Source organism: Propithecus coquereli, unplaced genomic scaffold (genome assembly GCF_000956105.1).
Source record: "Propithecus coquereli isolate 6110/MARCELLA unplaced genomic scaffold, Pcoq_1.0 Scaffold441, whole genome shotgun sequence".
Taxonomy (NCBI): Eukaryota; Metazoa; Chordata; class Mammalia; order Primates; family Indriidae; genus Propithecus; species Propithecus coquereli.
Genome location: NW_012150186.1, coordinates 2685397 through 2705391, shown reverse-complemented (window position 1 = coordinate 2705391; position 19995 = coordinate 2685397). Strand labels below are relative to the sequence as shown.

The 19995-nt window shown below is 38.0% G+C and overlaps 1 protein-coding gene across 1 annotated transcript in view; it reads left to right on the top strand.

Moving 5' to 3' along the window:
- Window positions 1-19995, top strand: part of RALA (v-ral simian leukemia viral oncogene homolog A (ras related)) — a 92250-nt gene that overhangs the window by 46766 nt on the left and 25489 nt on the right. The window contains exons 2-4 of the mRNA XM_012654538.1: window positions 9104-9256; window positions 11627-11835; window positions 15364-15538. Coding sequence (XP_012509992.1) covers window positions 9143-9256; window positions 11627-11835; window positions 15364-15538 — 498 coding nt within the window. The 5' untranslated portion in view covers window positions 9104-9142. The remainder of the gene's footprint in view (window positions 1-9103; window positions 9257-11626; window positions 11836-15363; window positions 15539-19995) is intronic.

The following is a 19995-nucleotide window of genomic DNA, read 5'->3' as shown; positions in this document are numbered from 1 at the left end:
CATAAATTCTTTGCCTAGGCCAATGTCTAGAAGAGTATTTCCAACATTTTCCTCTAGAATTCTAATAGTTTCACTCCTTAGGTTTAAATCTGTTACCCAGCGTGAGTTGATTTTTGTGAGAGGTGAACGGTGTGGATCCTGATTCAGTCTTCTACATGTGGCTACAAGATGATCTTTTTATGTAACATTCTGGAAGAGGCTAAACAATAGGGCCTGAAATCAGGTCAGTGACTGCCAGAGTGACAGAGGAGACTGTCAGCAAGGGGCAAGAGGAAACTTTCAGAGGTGATGGAAATGTCATATATCTTGATTGTGGTGGGAGTTATGTGACTGTACATTTATCAAAACTCATTAAACTGTATACTTAAAAGGATGAATTTTATTGTGTGCAAATCAGCCTGCCCTTAATGAAAAAGTTCAAGCCAGTTTTCAACATCAGAAATTATCTTCACAAGTTTCAGGGTAAAGAAAACTTTAGGAAACAGATCAAATGACTCCTAAGTCAGCTCCTTTGTCTTTTGACTTAATGGGTTTTTTTTTTTTAATTGTGAAGAAATTTTTATAATTAATAGTCTTTTTTATTGTCAGAGTTTTATACCTTTACCGGAATAGGCTCTTCCTGTCCCAAGAACAGGATCTGTCTTCCTTTATTCAGGTCACCTTTTATGTTGCCTAGGTATCAATATTAAATTATTTTCATGTATATCTTATACAGACTATGGTAATTTTATTCTTAGTAATATACTCTTTGTGAGTGAGGTTCTAAATTGGATCTTTTCTTTCATTATGTATTCTAACTGGTTGTTTGAAAACAAACTTTATATATTGATTATATAATTACCCTTTAAAATCTCTTGTTGCAATTTTTTGGTTGATTCCTTTGGCCTTTCTAGATATGAAATCATATTATTGGTTAATAATGATCATTTGCCTTCTTATTTCTCTTTCTAATGTCATCAGATACTACTTCCAGAACAGTGCTAAGTAAGTGATGATAGTGAGCATTCTTATCTTATTCTTTATGTTACTAGAGATGGTTTTATTTTGTCATTAAACATGATATTTTTATGGTTTTGATTTTAAGGGTAGCCAGTTTCTGTGTATATTAAGAAATAGAAATCTATTTCTACTTTTTTTTTTTTTTTTTTTGGAGACAGAGTCTCACTTTGTTGCCTGGGCTAGAGTGCCATGGCATCATCCTAGCTCATAGCAACCTCAAACTCCTGGGCTCAAGTGATCCTCCTGCCTCAGCCTCCCGAGTAGCTGGGACTACAGGCATGCGCCACCATGCCCGGCTAATTTTTTTTTTCTATATATTTTTAGTTGTCTGATTAATTTCTTTCTATTTTTAGTAGAGACAGGGTCTCTCGCTCTTGCTCAGGCCGGTCTCGAACTCCTGAGCTCAAACAATCCGCCCACCTCGGCCTCCCAGAGTGCTAGGATTACAGGCATGAGCCACCGTGCCCGGCCTATTTCTACTTTTTTATGAGCAGTGGACTTTGAATTTTGTCAAATATTATTCCAGAACCTCTAGAGATAATCTTTTCATCCATCGATATCAGGAGTTATATTGACTTCCTAAATATTAAGCCATTCTTGCATATCTGGTTGAATCTCACCTCGTCACTTTGTTTTATTCTTTTAATATGCTGGATTCTATTTGCTAACATTTTTTATTTAGAAATTTTTGCCCCATAGTCATGTGATATGTCAGTCAATCTGTTATACTTTATCTTCGTCAGAACTTTGCATCAGCGTTAGACTACTCTCTAAAGAGAATTTGGAAGCTTTCTCTATGCTCTAGAACATTAAGTAGTACAGGTTGAGTATCCCTTATCCAAAATGCTTGTGGCCAGAAGCGTTTCTGATTTGGGTTTTTTTTTTTAGATTTTGGAATATTCGCATATATATAATGATATCTTGGGGATGGGACACAAGTCTAAAAATGAAACTCGTTTGTTTCATGTACACCTGTACATATAGCAACTAGAAGGTAATTTTTATTTTATTTTATTTTATTTTTTATTGAGACAAGATCTCAATATGTTGCCCAGGCTGGTCTTCAACTCCTGGGCTCAAGTGATCCTCCTGCCTCAGCCTCCTCAGTAGCTGAGATTACAGGTGTACTCACTTCAGATTACAGGTGCACATCATCATGCCCTGCTGAAGGTAATTTTTTTACAATATTTTTAGTAATTGTGTCTGCGAAACAAAGTTTGTGCACATTGAATCATTTTATCACCCTTTGTGGGCATGCTTGGGTTGGGGAATCTGGGTGTGCGTCGAAAAAATACATAGCAGAAGGAGGCTGGAAGGGTCTTTTTTTCCCCTTGGAGACACTGAATAAACTGTGTATTGTGCATCTGTGTTTTGATGGAGGCCTATCACATGAGGCCAGGTGTGAAGTTTTCTACTTGTGGTATCGTGTGTGTTCAAAAAGTTTCAGATTTTGGATTATTTCAGATTTTCAGCTTAGATATGTTCAACCTGTGCTGATGATACTTGTTCTTTAAACAGTTGGGAAAATACACCTGTGATATTATCTGGGCCTGGTAATAAACCTAAATAGTTTTCAATCCCTTTTAAAATAGAATTGTATATCTCCTTTTCTTGGCAAAGTATATTCTAACTCTTCTAAAATTGTTCATTTTATACTAAATTCCTGTAGTTTTTTTGATTGAGCAAATATTCTTAATGCAGATAGGAAGTATCATATGCAATTTGTTCGTATGAAGTACTTTCCATTTTAAGAGTGATTCACTAATTTGGCTTCTGCCTACTTGTGATTTGTAATGATTTGATAGGAACTGAACTTTGTTGATTATAAGCCTTTAATATACTATTCAATTGGAAGAGAATCATTTCATCTCTTCATTTAATCTCTTTATTAATAAGGAATCTCTCACAACTTTTACCAGCCAGTATTTTTGTTAGACTAAAACAGGTTGTGTATGTATCCCTTACCTGAAATGTTTGGGGTGAGAAGTGTTTTGGATTTCAGATTTTGGAATATTTGCATTATACTTACTGGTTCAGCATTCCAAAATGCTCCAGTGAGCATTTTCTTAGAGATAGACAAACTTTTCCTGGAAAAGGCCAACAGTAAATATATTAGGCTTGCGGTCCACTACATCCTCTGTCACATATTCTCCTTGGTTTTATTTACAGTGCTTCAAAAACATAAAAACCATTCTTAACTCATAGGCCCTACAAAAACAGGCCAATGGGGCTGTAGTTTGCAGACACATTGTTATCAATCTGATGGGTAAAACACTGTTGTCCCAATGTAGTTTTGTTTGTACTTCTCTTATCAGTGAGGTTGAGTAGATGTAGAATCATTTGTATTTCCTTTTCTGTGACTATTCATATCTTTTGTCCGGTTTCCTACAGTTGTTGATCTTTTTTTTTTTTTTTTTTTTTTTGAGACAGAGTCTCACTCTGTTGCCCGGGCTAGAGTGCCGTGGCATCAGCCTAGCTCACAACAACCTCAAACTCCTGGGCTCAAGCAATCCTTCTGCCTCAGCCTCCCGAGTAGCTGGGACTACAGGCATGCGCCACCATGCCCGGCTGTTTTTTTCTGTATATATTTTTAGTTGTCCAGATAATTTCTTTCTAATAGAGACGGGGTCTCGCTCTTGTTCAGGCTGGTCTCGAACTCCTGACCTCGAGGAATCCTCCCGCCTGGGCCTCCCAGAGTGCTAGGATTACAGGCATGAGCCACCGCGCCCGGCCTCCAAAGCTGCTCAGTTGTTGATCTTATAGTAACTCCTTATGTAGGGAAATTATCTCTTACCTGTGAAACGAGTTGCAAACATTTTCCCCAGTTTTATCTTTAACTTTTTACTTTGCTTATGGAAAATTTTGTCATGCAAAAATTATTTTATTTCTTTAATTGACAGTTATTAATAACTGCACATTCATGGGGTACATAGTGATGTTTTGATACAAATAATGTATGGTAATCAGATTAAAAAATATAAAATGTTTCACAAAGTTGCATTTCATCCTTGCCCAGGGACTGTGCTAATCTTCTCTATATCATTCCAATTTTAGTATATACGCTGCCAAAGTGAGCGAGACATTTTTTTTAGTAGTAAAATTTATCAAAGTTATTTTATGACTTGGATTTTATGTACTGGTTTAGGCATTCCCCACTCTTAAGGTTATAAAATAATTTTTTCATGTTTTTTCTTGTGCCTTTGTAATTTCATTTTGTCATTTAAATCTTTGATCTTCTTAGATTTTATTGGTGTGAGGAGAATAGATCCAATTTTATTTTTTTCCATATGGCTCAACTGTTGTCCCAACACCACTTAACGGAATTATTCTCCATCTTCTCCCCACCTCCCATTTGAAATGCTACCTTTATTATACATCATATACTACAGTATGTATTTGGACCTATTTTCCTATATTCTATTCTAGTGATTTATCTAGACAAATTTGCTTTTGAATTCCACCTCCCTTACCAGTTTATCTATGTGATCATATCTTATGGAAGAAAAATGGACAATCAAATAAAGAAATAACCAATCTATCTGCATTCTGCGCCTATACCCCTACTCTTTGCTTTGCCTCACCCCCTATTACAAAGGAAAACATGTTCCTGCTCCTGTTACGCACTGCATCCCAACTCCTCTAATCTGCTCTAGGACTTTGCTCCTAAAGTCACCATGTCTTCTGTACCATTAATTTCCAGCTCTTTTGGATGATTACCATATAAACATTCCTTAATAATATTTTTTAAAGCAACCAAACAAAAAGCTTTCTTCCTAACAGCACCTTCCAGTTATCATCCCATTTCTCCATTCATCTTCAGAGTAAAAAATCCATTTCTGTACCTTCTGTTTCTCCTCAGCCCACCCGATTCTTACCTCAGTTGGTGAAATGACTCTTCCCAGAGTTACCAGCAACTTCCATCTTGACAAGTCTAGTAACCAGCTCTTTTTTTTTCTTATCTCATTGTATCTCATCTCAGTCTTTCAGCATGATTTGAGCGAACCAGCTTCAATGACTGCACAATCACTGGATTTCCTCCTACTGAACCAGCCTGTGGAGTTGTCTCGGGGCTCTTTCTCATCTTCTACCTAAGAGAGCTTGTTCAGTTTTGTGACTTTAAATACCACCTGTAAATTGACATGCAAATTTTTGTCTCTGTCTCTATCCTAACCCCTGAACTCCAGACTAGAACATCAAATTTCCTATTGAAAAATTCCAGCTGGATGTCTAATATGCAAGCAGAGCTTGGGATTTCTCTCCCAGACCTATTCCTTCCTAATCTTTCTCCATCTTAGGTAGTGGTTCTACCACACATTGAGATATTTAGGCTGAAAACTTAAAAGTTACTCTTGTTTTCTCCTATCCAGCCAATCAGGAAGTCCTGTCAACTGTTTCTCCAAAATGTATCCCACATAACATAGCGGTTAGGAGAGTCAGGCTGCCTCAGTTTGAATTCTGGCTCAGCCTTGAGCAAGTTGACATCTGTGACCCAGATTTCTCATCTGTTAAATGAAGTTAAAATAGTTAAAGTTAGAAAGTTAAAATACCTGACAGGATTAATATATGAAATATAGTACTCAATCAAATTAGTATGTACAAAGTGCTTAGAACAGTACCTAACATGTAGTGAGTGGTCAGTAAATGGTGGTGGTTGTTGTCCCCAATGTAGGTGGTACTAGTAGTTATACTGGAACTAGTATTATTACCATTTCTGCTGCTGCAGCTGTAGACCAAGCCTCTGTCCTTTCTTGCATGGACTACTGGAATAGCCTCCTGTACTTAAAATTCCTGCACTTATGCTGTGCATTCGCTACACACCAACCAGGATTATCTTTTTAGAAACACAAATTATGTCACTGTCCTGCTTTAAAACTCTCCAGAGGCATTGCAATTCTAATAAAATCCAAACAGCATAAAATCCATGGCACTCAAGGCTTTTTGTGATTTGGCCTCAGCCTACCTCTCAAACTCACATTGTTACTCTCCCATCACTCACTAGGTGCTATGGTTTGAATGTGTCCCCCAGATTTCACGTGTTGGAAACTTAATCCCCAAATTTGTATGTTGATTGGAGGCGGGGCCTTTGGGAGGTAATTAGAATTAGACAATATCATCAGAGTGTGGCCCCCGGCAGGACTGGTGGCTTTGTAAGAGTAGGAAGAGAAACCTAAGAGTAGGAAGAGAACCTCTCTTGCCCTCTCACCATGTGATACCTTCTGCCATCAGGTGAGCAGTTTCCAATGCCATGCTCTTGGACTTCCCAGCCTCCAGAACTGTAAGAAATAAATTTCTTTTCTTTATAAATTACCCAGTCTCAGATATTCTATTGTAGCAACAGAAAGTAGACTAAAACACTAGGCTTCATCCACTATGGCCTCTTCCTAGTACCTAGAACATGCCAACCCTCTCCTGTCTCAGGGTTTTTGCACTTGGTTTTCCCTGTGTCTGCAACATTCTTACCCCAGAGCTGGCTGGTTCCTTCGTAATATTCAGGTCTTGGCTAAAATGCCACCTCTTCAGAGGAGTCACCATTGACCATCTGGTTAAAGTAGCCCCTCCCCCCATTCCTTATCCCACTGCCTCCTTATTTTCTTCATTGCACTTAGCACTAATGGGATTTTCTTATTCTGTGCGTTCCTCTTAAGTTCCAAGTAGGCAGGGGCTTTGGCTTATTTACCATTCAAAACAACATCTAGACCAGGGTTCAGGAGTGCCAAGTTTTTAAAATGGGGGGTGGGAAGTCTTTCCTTGATAGGAGCTTCTTTTCCCGGATAGCCTCTTAATAGTCTGGAACATGCAGCTCACAGTTATTAGGGAATGTTTGCACTTTGGAAAAATGTATTTGGGAATCTCTGCCTTTTCTATTTCTGAGTCACAGGCTGTATTTTAAATTGTTCTGGAAAGAAAAGTGTTTTAACCCAGTTGGAGTACCCGCTAAATGTTTTGCTTTAAAAAAATATACACAATCTTAGAGTATTAATGGATACAGTAGCACCCTGAGCTCATGTGATATTTACTGTTTAAAAATAAAATAGTGGTTATGTAGCCGTGAAATGATTACAGCTGCCAACAAATGAGGATCATAACGGAAAGAAGTAATTTCCTGATTTATTTAGAAACACCAGCAATAGCATGCTTGATAAACTGGCTTTGACTTGGTATCTTTTGGACTTTTAGTTAGTTGTCTGAAGTATACTATAATTTTCACTGTTTTTGAGCAGTGATAAGCACTCAGAATCTAATGGTCATGTTGTTGGTACCCAGGTCAAAGAGGTACTCAATCCTTGTTTGTTGAGTAGAATTGAACTCTTAGCCTATAAGTGTAAATTTTTTGCCATATTCTTCATAGTTTAAACTGCTTCTACTAAAATGTTTTTATGATATAATGATAAGAAGAGGATCAGAAATTGCACGTATAGTGTAACCTCAATTATGCTAAAGATAGATTGAAAGCAATTTAAAAAGAAGTATGTTAAACTTATTTGTGTTGTTAAATGGATAGTAGGATTATTGTACTTTTTTCTTAACACTTTTCGGTATTGGGCAAGTAGGCATATGGGTATGATTTCTAGGTAGAAGCAGTGCCCAGCTCTTGGGTGCCCTATACAGCCAGTAATATGAGGCACAGACCCATGGCAGACCTGGCCCCCACTTATGATTGAATTTCTAGTAGCAATGGCTACTTTACAGCAACACAGTCTAAAGGACACCCCAAGGTTAAGTCAGGCTGCAAATATTTGTTCATTCACTCAACACATGTACTGAATGGCCAGGCTATATTAGTTTCATTAAGCGTAAGGTAAACCAAATAGACATAGCCCCTGCGCTTGAGTTGCTTCTAGTATACTAGAGAAGAAGACCCATGTTAAATAACTACACACTTAAGCAATTTCATATTGTGATAAGAGTAATGAAGGAAAAGTATAAGAGAGCACAAGGCAGGGAAGAGCCTAATTTAGGTTGAGAGTTGCATCTAAGGCTGAGACCCAAAAACTGAGAGAAGTTAGCCAGATAGAATAAGAATATGCCAAAGAGAGGAAACTGTATGGCAAAGGCCAAGAGGCAGAGGAGAGCATTTGAAGAACAGGAGACCAGTGTGAATCTAATGCAGCTGAGCTGGGAGACACTGGCACAACCTAGGGAGGTATGTGGGGTGGGGTGCAGTTCTGTGAGCTACAATTTAGGAAACCTGTGTCTGTGACCAGAGAAGTCAGAGCCACTGAGGAGGAAGGAGTCAACCTCCTCAATTTCCTAACAGCAAAAAGCCTCTTTGCTTGGGTCTCCACACATTCAAAGTGTTTGTTGTGACCTCACTGCATTTTTTTCTGAGGCCTGGTACCACGGCCAAAGGTAGGTGGGTGCCATTAGTGCACACACCACTACAGCTTATGTAGGAACCTGGCCTTTTCCATGCTGAGCGCAAAAACGTATCAAACAAATGCATGTTCTGAGGAAAACGAAGGCAGGCTAGATCCAAGTATTTAAATTAGATTGGCCATCTACTCCAAGAAACACAGAAGTTCTGGTAGTATGGTAGTTGGGGTATATAGTGTTGGATTCTATTTATAATTTTACTACCAGGTTTTGGGGATGAGGTTTCTTCTTTTATAAAATAGTAGTAAGTGAGCCTTTTGGTGAGGTCCTTAACGTAAGGCGTGGTGTAATAAAGGTATTAGTAATCTTTTTTCGGTCACTTGTTTCTTTGAAATTGGAAGGAACATCTCTTGACTTATTGCCAGTATAGATGAATGTGAAAACAAAGGGGTCCTTTAGCCTGTTTTCATAATCTATGTGGATATATTTCAGTACTGCTGACACACCATTATTGTCAGCATGTGATTGCATTGGGAAATTTTCACTTTTGATCATACCTTATTACTGAAAACCACCTATTAGAAGAGAAATGCCCTTGAGTCATAGGCTTCTTTTATTGCCATGGTATTCTCTGGTTCTTCCCCTAAGTGAGCATACTTCACTTGTCATCTATTTAAAATCCCTGCAGAATAAAAACTAGCATCTTGAGCCCTAAGAACATACCTCTTTCCTACACTGGAACTCTGAAGATGAATGTACTGAACATTACTTGTTCTTTCATTCTTCTTAGATTCTTCTTAATCCTTTGGTGAAAACTCTGTGACACACAATGGCCACAAATAAGCCCAAGGGTCAGAATTCTTTGGCCTTACACAAAGTCATCATGGTGGGCAGTGGTGGTGTGGGCAAGTCTGCTTTGACTCTACAGTTCATGTATGATGAGGTAAGTGCTAATTTTATAATGGATATCAAAGTTTGGGCTTTCAGAGAGTATTTCTCTAGCTTAGTTTTGTTGCTATTTTGGATGGATTCCTTGAATCCTTGAAAGCTGCTGCTAATTTTTTTTTCATTTTTAGGTTCAGAGCCAACATCTGTATAATTTGATTTTACAAGTCAAGAACTCAAGGTTCTTAAAAACCTCATGCTTTAAAAACAAAACTAAACTAAACTGAAAATAATGCCGATTTTTTGAGTAATCTAACTATAGCTTTTTTATAGTTAATGTTTTAATGGAGATTCCTACCTTTAATTAATAGAACTGGCAGATATAGTACTTAATTAAGACTCAAGGTTAACATATATAAAGTATCTCGATGAAAAAAATCATTGTGTATTTGGCATGACGCTATGCTCACCATTAAACAGATAAGGGCTGTGTCACTAAAATTATAATTACTAAACAGGTTACAGATTAAGTGTCCATGTATTTATATCAGACTTTTTCATTCCAGAGATAAGGTCTTAGCGTACATACAGCAATATATTCTTTCCCTAGAGGACTGTTATCGAGCCTTAGTGATTACGAGTTGGTGATCCAATGTAAGCGTTTATCTTCAGGTCTTCCTCCCAGCAGAAGCCAGGTTTTATAGTTAGAGTGCTCTTTCTTAAGCCTCATAAGAATCCTACGTGCTAGGTGGTAGTACCCTATTTTACAGATGAGAAAGCAGAACCTCAGAAAGGTTACCCAACTTGCTCAAGAAAAGTGATCTCTGATGAGTAACGAAATGTTAAACCTGGTCTTTTGACCAAAAATTCCTGCAGATTTTTACCACCCTATGTCTTTTTCTGTTGCCTGTGCATTGGCATTTCTTTTATACACACACAAAACCCTTAAAGCCATCAGTTGCCCTGCTTGTTAGTGACTGTAATAAAAAGTTTGGAGAGAGAGGGGATTGAAATCGTACTTTAAATGATATTACTGATTTATTTGTTCAATTGTGTTTTCCATGCTATTTAAGAGCTAGTCTTCTCTCAAACTAATCCTTCAATCATTCCCATTCTTGACAATAAGGAAGCCAAAAGTAAGAATATTCACATGCCTAACTTTTGATGAATGCTTAAGCACAGTGTTAGCATGTAAATATGGTAGAATGTTGTGTAACTTTTACGGTTACAAATATACTGTGTCCATTTTAAAAATTATTATTTATTGAATATCTACCATGTACCATGTGCTAGTCTAGGCTTTGGAGGAACAATGGTGAATGGCATATTCAAGATCACTTCTCTTAGGAGTTAAATTCTGGTAGTGGGATATAGTCGTTAAGTAAATAAATAAGAAAATGTCAGATAATAAAAATGTTTATAGCCGCTAATAAAAACCCACAAAATGTGTGTATATATATATATATATATACACATGCTAACAATGATATCAAAAGGTTTATCAGAGTATATCAAAGTGAGATTTATGGGATTGATGATAGGAGTGGGAATGTAAAGTTGCTTAACTGTACTATTTTAAAAATCAAAAGTTTGGGCCAGGTGCCGTGGGTCACGCCAGTAATCCTAGCACTCTGGGAGGCCGAGGCGGGCGGATTGTTTGAGCTCAAGAGTTCGAAACCAGCCTGAGCAAGAGCGAGACCCCGTCTCTACTAAAAATAGAAAGAAATTAATTGGACAACTAAAAATATATAGAAAAACTTAGCCTGGCATGGTGGCGCATGCCTGTAGTCCCAGCTACTCGGGAGGCTGAGGCAGTAGGATTGCTTGAGCCCAGGAGTTTGAGGTTGCTGTGAGCTAGGCTGACGCCACGGCACTCACTCTAGCCAGGGCAAAAGAATGAGACTCTGTCTCAAAAAAAAAAAAAAAAAAAATCAAAAGTTTGAGGAGAAATCTCAAAATTCAAAATTTGACTTGCTACGAAGTAGTATAAATCACTTTATTGCCATGGTTTATTTCAGAAAAAGAAAAGATTTCACAGTACCTTCATTGCTTACCTAAATATTGACTTTTAAGTTATTTCTGCAGTTCTAACATAAAAATTTATATTTAGAGTAACATAGAAAATGGGTTCTTATAAATTTGATAAAATATATATATAATAGTTTTTGCAGGTATAGTGTTTTAAGGAAGAAAAGCACAATTTTCAAGCTGTAAACAGCCTAGAGGTAATAGTTCAGTGCCCTCTTTTTTCAAATGAGGAAATCAGTAAATTGTCTAAAATGAAAATGAAAATTACTCCAGTTTTTACCATTGGAGGAAACTCTTTGTACTTTAATTTGGCAGCTTTACATGGATCTATAATTATGTCAAAATAAGTTTTGAAAGTAAAAATAATAATTAGAAAATGGATGTTTTTCCTCTTTTCTAGTTTGTGGAGGACTATGAGCCTACCAAAGCAGACAGCTATCGGAAGAAGGTAGTCCTGGATGGAGAGGAAGTTCAGATCGATATCTTAGACACAGCTGGGCAGGAGGACTATGCTGCAATTAGAGACAACTACTTCCGAAGCGGGGAGGGGTTCCTCTGTGTCTTCTCTATTACAGAAATGGAATCCTTTGCAGCCACAGCTGACTTCAGGTGTGTCCAAGAGTAATGTTATTACGTGTGACATACTGCACAACAGTGTCCTTCCCAGAAGCAAGTGGGCAAGTAGAGGTTCTCACGTGTTAGTCTTTTACTCTGTGTGTAATTGCGTTTATTCCTTTTTTGGTATCAGTATATGATTGTCCACTGTGTATGTACACACAGATATTCAAGATACTTTGCATAATCTTATAGCTACCCCAGTGCTAGCTGTATTAGAGCTTGAGCTTGTGACAACCTCAAATACCAAAAGTCTGTGTGCATTACTGAAGTATTTCTCTTTAGAATAAACTATGACTACTGCCATAATAGTTAATACTTAGGTCACATAATGGAGCTCTCCCAGATTTTAAATTTTTCTGTGTTGGTCACTGGTTTCTTAGCACCTATGTAGTGCTCACAAGGCACATTGCCATCCTCCTCAAAACACAGATGCCCTGGCAGCACAGACTGAATTTTTTGAATAGAAATAAAATCACTGTAGACTGGCACACTAGGTTGTGCTGAACAATATTTTCAAAATCTCATTTGCTGTTTGCTTAATCAAAATCTGGCATCCATTTGGTTTTGGGGGAGGTGGTTTTGGTGAAGGGGAAAGGGGCTCTCCTCTCTATATCGAGGAGAAATTTGGCATAAATAAAGTGCTTGAGTAGTTTTACAGAAATGACATGCATAAATCAAAGGTGTTCATTAATTATATAATATGTATTTTTATTTCTGTGTTAAATGTTTTGTTTTTTTTTTGAGACAGAGTCTCACTCTCTTGTCTGGGCTAGAGTGCTGTGGCGTCAGCCTAGCTCACAGCAACCTCAAACTCCTGGGCTCAAGCAATCCTCCTGCCTCAGCCTCCTGGGTAGCTGGGACTACAGGCATGTGCCACCATGCCCGGCTAATTTTTGCTATTTTTAGTTGTTTGGCTAATTTCTTTCTATTTATAGTAGAGACGGGGTCTCGCTCTTGCTCAGGCTGGTCTCGAACCCCTGAGCTCAAACAATCCACCCGCCTCAGCCTCCCAGAGTGCTAGGATTACAGGTGTGAGCCACCACGTGTGTTAAATGTTTTGATTATGGAGGACACAAAAGAAGCATGTAATGGGTCCTCTATTTTCAAGATTCACACAGCCTAGTTGAACATATAAGGCATGTAACCAAGAGCAACTTAGTTGGCAAAGTAGGAAATCTAGGCAGTGGTCATTACAGAGGATTGAGGAGGGGAAAGAAGCTGGGAAACTTTCATGAAATAGATGAGCTTGAAGAAAAGAAGGATTTCCACAGATGAGGAAAGAGGACATTTTAGGTAGTTGAGCAAAAAACTAAACAAAGGCTTATACAGAGCATTCCTTGTTACGTACACTTGAAAGTCTCAAGAACTTGAAGTATTCTAAGAGAACATTCTTTGCAAAAAGCATGTCATTGAGAGACTTTAAAATATAGATTTATTTGTAAAATTAAGTTTGTTGGTTTCTATAAGGAAAGAATTTCATGTCTAATAAAGTGTAAAGGGTAATAGACCCTAGTAACTTGTAATCCTGGGAGATGTGTTGAAAGTTATATAAATGTCAGTGCTTACTCATTCGGCACGTATTTGAGTGCCTATAATGTATCCGTTCCTGTTCTAGGTAATGGAATAAATGTTATCACTATAGTCACCAAAGCCAAAGTGCTATCTCAAGGGAATAAAGTATTTTTACGCCATGAGAGAACCTTAGGTGATTCCCGTTACAGAAAAGAAGGATGATTCATTACTCCTGTGGTGTACCTCCAATGTGTTGCCCTTCCCATAAATAAAAATGGCCCTAGTGACTCACCAAAAATAGGACAGGCATTTTTGAGACTGGCTAAGTGGTTACAGTGGGCACTCCACATGGTCTGACCTGCAAGTATAGCATAAATGTCGGCTCCTCCCTTTAGCCTTCCTGGTCATGACATCATTAAGGCAGAAGCCATTGCTTCCTCATCTGTATATGCAACGTACTTTGCTATAGCTCTGGTATCACTTTAAATACATTCTTATACTGAGCTTGATTTGTATGTGTTTTTCCCGATAAGGTAAAAGCTCTTGAGAGCAGGACCTGTTTCTTGCCCATCTCAGTATCCCTAGTACCCATATATGGCAGAGTTGTTAGTATATAACATATAGTAAGTACATATTTGTAAATATTTGCTTTGATTTGAAAACTCTTACCGTTTTTGTTCTTACTTTCCTTATGTCAAAAATGAAGAAGTTGAATTTTCTACTCTAAAATTTTGTAATAGCCTCTACAACTGTATTTAAACAGAGCATAACATTAAGCAAAATGTGTAGGAAGGTAACAGACATAGCATTACCTTTGTCTGACATCCAGGAAAGCAGCTAATAAAACTAACCTATTAACTCTAAAGAATGTTGTCTTCTCACCTCTGAACCCAGTAGATCCAAGTTTTCCAAGGCCATGTTTCTGATAGCATCAATCACACTGTAATTTCAGTATTGGTCTTCCTGCAGTGCCTGACTCAGAGTAGCTTAGTTATTAAGAAATAAATTAGTGACTGTATGTATACATATGACTAGAGGTGCTGGAGTCACAAGCACCTGAGTCAGTGTCACCTGATGTGAAAACAGAATTCAGGTCCAAAGAACTTCCCACAAGTGTTGAATCTGTTAGAATGTTAGTAATCAGGTCAATAAATCAGGTGAATGAAGTAATCAGATGAATAAGAAGAAGAAGAAGAAGAATACCTCACACTCATACAGCATTTACCATGTGCCGGACTCTGTTCTAAGCATTAACACATATAAACTCATTTATCAAAGAAACCTATGAGGTAGATACTACTGTATTTCATAGATCTAAGATGTACATTTTTTACATTTTAACATCTTAAAATCAGGGCTGTTCCTTATAGTATGGCATCAAACAGTTATAATTGGCAGCAATTTTTCTTGGTAGTACATAATGCTTACAATTAGTGACTTCTTAATTTTTTTTTTTTTAAAAAAGATATTATCCAAATTTATAAATAAAGAATCCTGGAATAGAAAAGGATGTTAGGCAAAAACTAAGGATATCTGAATAAAGTTTGCACGTTAGTTAATCACGTGTCAATATTGGTTCATTAATTGTGATAGATTTACCATGCTAAAATAAGATGTTCAGGGGAAACTGGATGTGGGGTAAATGGGAACTCTCTGTATTATCTTCACAACTTTTCTGTAAATCTAAAACCATTCTAAAATAAAAAATTTATTTTTAAAAAAAGCATTTAGGGGGAAGTCACATTTGACTCTTACTGTGCACCTTTACTGCCATATTTATATGCTCTTCTTCGGTAGATTTTTCCTTCAGTGGTGAGGTGAATGTGTAACTCAAATGCTTGATGGTAGAAAAAGAAGTACTGATTATTTTCTACCCTGTAATAAATGAGCTTGTTATTACTGTATAGAACCATATATAATTATAAATAAGTGCTGATTGCAGATGGCTATTTTGTTATTTTAACATGTAGAAGTAATGTTAATATTTCTTTCTTTTGTCTTACTCAGGGAGCAGATTTTAAGAGTAAAAGAAGATGAGAATGTTCCATTTCTACTGGTTGGTAACAAATCAGATTTAGAAGATAAAAGGCAGGTTTCTGTAGAAGAGGCCAAAAACAGAGCTGACCAGTGGAATGTTAACTATGTGGAAACATCTGCTAAAACGCGAGCTAATGTTGACAAGGTAAAGTGTGACTTCCATACCACTTAGTACGTCATGTTAAAAATAGGTGGATTTGCTTTAACTTGGCTCCATTTTGTCTAGAGAGTCTGAGGCTTTCAAATAGATTTTATATGTGTCGATTTTCATCATCCCTGAATGCTGAAGATACAGCATATTAGGGATTTCTTATTTCACCTTGTCCTTAGCTTCCCAAGAGACATTAAAACATGAGACACTGCAGTTAAATGTACTTTTTTTTTTTTTTTTTTGCACTGACGACATTCCTGACCTGAATCCCTTTTTTTTTTTTTTTTTTTTTTTTGAGACAGAGTCTCACTCTTTTGCCCAAGCTAGAGTGCCGTGGCGTCAGCCTAGCTCACAGCAACCTCAAACTCCTGGGCTCAAGCGATCCTTCTGCCTCAGCCTCCCGAGTAGCTGGGACTACAGGCATGCCTCACCATGCCCGGCTGCTAATTTTTTTTCTATATATTTTTAGTTGTCCGATTAATTTCTTTCTATTTTTGGTAGAGACGGGGTCTCGCTCTTGCTCAGGCTGGTCTCGAACTCCTGAGCTCAAACAATCCGCCCGCCTCGGCCTCCCAGTGTGCAATTATTTCAGGCGTGAGCCACCGCGCCCGGCCTGAATCCCTGCTTTTTTTCCCTTACCCTGTTGCAGCTGGATAATTTAGAAGGATTTGTACAAGTCCCAGGATGCCAGTGCTGAATGTCCCCACCTCTGACCTGACACCTGCCCAGCCCCATTTAAGTTCTCAAAAGTGAAGATGTCTCCCAAGATAAAGGAGCCCCCAGATAAAAGGGTTTTTAAATCTCTTTTGCTACAATTACTACACTCCCCACTCTCAACCTTTGTTTTCCCCTGAGCAGAAAGGAAAATTCTCTGCCCTCCTCTCTTGTCTTCTCACTTTGTTCAGAGTGGCCTTTCCTAGGGAGACCAGGTATGAAACACTCTATCTGGTTCCTAGGAACTTCCCCAAGGGCGTTTCATCAGGTTGCCAGAGGCCCTCTCCAGTATTTGGGAAGACTTCCCACTGGGCTGAGGCAGCACAGAATATTAAAGGCCTCTGGGCGGGACCTTTCTTCAGCCTCCAGGTATCTAGGTGCTACAACTCTCATGGGCAAAAGACTTGCCTATAAAGCTTAATAAGCACACATTCTTAGGTCTACCCCCAGAAATTTTGATTCATTTCATCTGGAATGAAGCCCGAGAATTTGCTTTTCTAGCAAGTTGCCAGGCAGTGCGGACTGTAGACTGGTGTACCACACTTTGAGTCACACTGCCATAGGTAACCTCAAGTTTTAGTGGACTGGTCTGCTTGTGCCCATATATCCATAACCCTGATCCAGAAAGCATTAGGTTAAAAAAAAAGTTAGAGATTCTTTCTGTTCATTTACTGTAGAGTTTAAGACAGTGTCATTTCTGTCTTGGGCTATTTTTTTTTTTTTTTTTAGCACATGGTTACATTCCTATAGGTCCAAGATATCTGTATAAAATGAATGCAAGGTTTCTACTCAGCATACTAGTTTTCTCTTAAGGTTAGGACAAATATTTTTAAAGTGCTGATGAAAATATTTTAAGATTCAGTATGTTTGGGGTTGGTTTTGAAAGGAAACATTGAACATTTATCATAGCATATATATATATATGTGTATATATATATGTGTGTGTGTGTATATATATATACACACACACACACACATATATATATATATATATATACACTTCATTTGCCCCCAGTTGATGTCTTGAGCAGGTTGTACGACATACTACCAAAACCACTTAAACTAAGGGGAATGGGGAAGAGAGGCAAAAAGCAATGGTCCAACATATGCATCTCTGTTATAACAGTCCTTGTGGTAGTCATCTGCTGGCATCAGAGGCCCTGGGACAGATGGTGTGTGCATTATCACACCTGTTACAGGACAGTAAGAAAAAGACCAACAACCCAGTGGAAAAATGTCCAAAAAAACCAAGAACAGGCATGTTGTAGAAAGGAAATGCAAATGACTTTTAAACTGGAAAAGAGGCACAGTCTCACTTATAAAAAACAAGGTACAATTTAAAAATATAATGGCATATCCTTTTTTTTAACCTGTCACATTTCAAACAAAGAGTTTGAAAATATACTGTTGACAAGAGTGTGGAAAAACAGGAACTTTTCATATGTTGGTGGAAGGGCAATTTGATTGATTGTCTATCAAAATTATCACCCAGCAATTTTAGTTCTAAAAACGTATTACACAGAAAAAATCATACACTCATGCATAAATATGTATGTTCAGCGGTAGTCACTGAAGCATTATTTGTAGAAGCAAAAGACTGTAAATATCCAAATGTCCAGTAACAGACTGGTTTAAATTATGGTGTGTAAGTGAATACTATCCAACCATTAAAAAGAAATGAGGATAGAACTAAATGTGCTGATCTGGAATGATCTTCAATGTAAAATAAATGAAACAAGCAAAGTGCAGAGTGGTGTCAATAGTTTGCTGCCATGTGTTTTAAATACACATTCATGCACATATGTATATACATACTATAAAGGTATGTCAGAATCTGGTACATGTGGTTGCCTCCAGAGAGCTAAGTCACAAGTGTATGTTCATTTCACTGTAAATACCCTTTTGAACTTTTGTATTTGAACTTTTTGCCATATACATGTACAGGTGACCCTTGAACAACACAGGTATGCACTGTGCAGGTCCATTTATGCACAGATTTTTTTCTGTAGATGCAGTCAGCCCTCCATATCAGTGTTCTACATCCACAACCAATCACTGATGCGGAATAAGGTGGTGGGGTTGCAAAACCCGTGTATATGGACGGCTGACTTTCTGTATCCGTGGGTTCTGCAGGGCCAATTGTAGGACTTGAGTGTGCGTGGATTTTGGTATCTGCAGGCGTCATGAAAACAGTCCCCCGCAGGTACTGAGGGACAACTGTATTTATTACTTTTTCAAAAGAGAAAAAGTAAAGGTATAGGACTGTTTTATTTACTGTGGCTGTATAACAAAATATACCCTATAAACTTTCTGGGTAAAACAACCATTTATTCTATTTATAGATTCTGTGGCCAAAAATTTGGGCAGGGCACGATGGAGATGGCTTGTCTTAGCCACACAATGTTTGATGCCTCAGCTGAAAAGGTGGAAGCATCTAAACTTAGATTCTAAAGGCTTGTTCACACACGTCTGGCTCAGCCAGTTGATGCTGGCTGTTGTACAGGGATGCCTCAGTTCTTCTGCATGTGGCCTTTTCCGAGGGTGCTAGTTTAGGCTTCCTCATAGTACAGTGGGCAGAGTTCCAAGGGCAAGTGTTGCAAGAGAATAAGAACCACACAGAAACCACCCTGCCTTTTATGACCTAGTCTCTGAACTTATGCAGTATTATTTCAGCCTCATTCTGTTGGTTGAGATATGCACAAAGTCCCACCTCAGTTCAGGAGGAAGGGGAATAGACTTCTTGATGGAAAGTGGTAAGATTCTGGAAAAGCACATAAAAAATATTACTGTGGCCAGTTTCAGAATATACAATCTGCAATTGGTGTTCACCTCTCTAAAACAGAATTATATTAAATGAGTTTGCTTGTAAACTGAGGTACAAATTCATATTGAAAACTATAATTTTCTGTCCTGCTACATTCTGCAGTGGCTACCAGATAACATACCTCAGTAGCTATATACAAGTCATTTGTAGCAACTATTCAATTTCCAGAATTAGATATACTTTCTTTTTCTCTTTTCTTTTTTTGCTGAGGAAATAATCTGATAGAACTAATATTTATTAGTGCTTATAAGAGCCAGGCACTGCGACAGACACTAACATTTAACCCTTAACTGTATGAGGCATAGATACTCTTCTCGTGCATACTTTTTAGATGAGGAAACCAAGGTGTGGGGAGATTACATAACTGGGTCAAGGTCACAGGGTTGGTGTTGGCACCTGCTAACTCTGGGTCTGGCCAGCTCTGGTGCTCACACTCTTTCCCTCACTATTTTACTAAAAACAATGGTTGGAATAGACTGTGTTATCTCCCATATTGTGTATCATCCACTGCTAGAAGCCTGATCATGAATTTTCAGAGGTAGCAAGTGTTAATATTGTTTGCTTCTATTGAATTGCAGAGTATTGCGAATTGTCACAGAGAACAAATACTAGCTCCCCAGAAGATCACTGGGCTCATGCCCTGTCCTCATCTGGATTCCAAATAGACCATTGGATAGATGTTTCAAAGAGGCACATTTTAAATCTACTCTGTGAAAAAGTATCATAATCACCAGAGCTTTTGTTGGTGGTCTCAGGAGGCCATGCTGCCTGTCACAGAGGAATCACCCAAAGGCTATAAGACCATCTAGACAAACCTCTGTATTCATTGTTATTAATAGTACCCCTCTAGCTAAATACGCTGGTTCTTAATGTGTAACTCCAAGGCTGCTCTTTTTTTTTTTTTTTTTTTTTT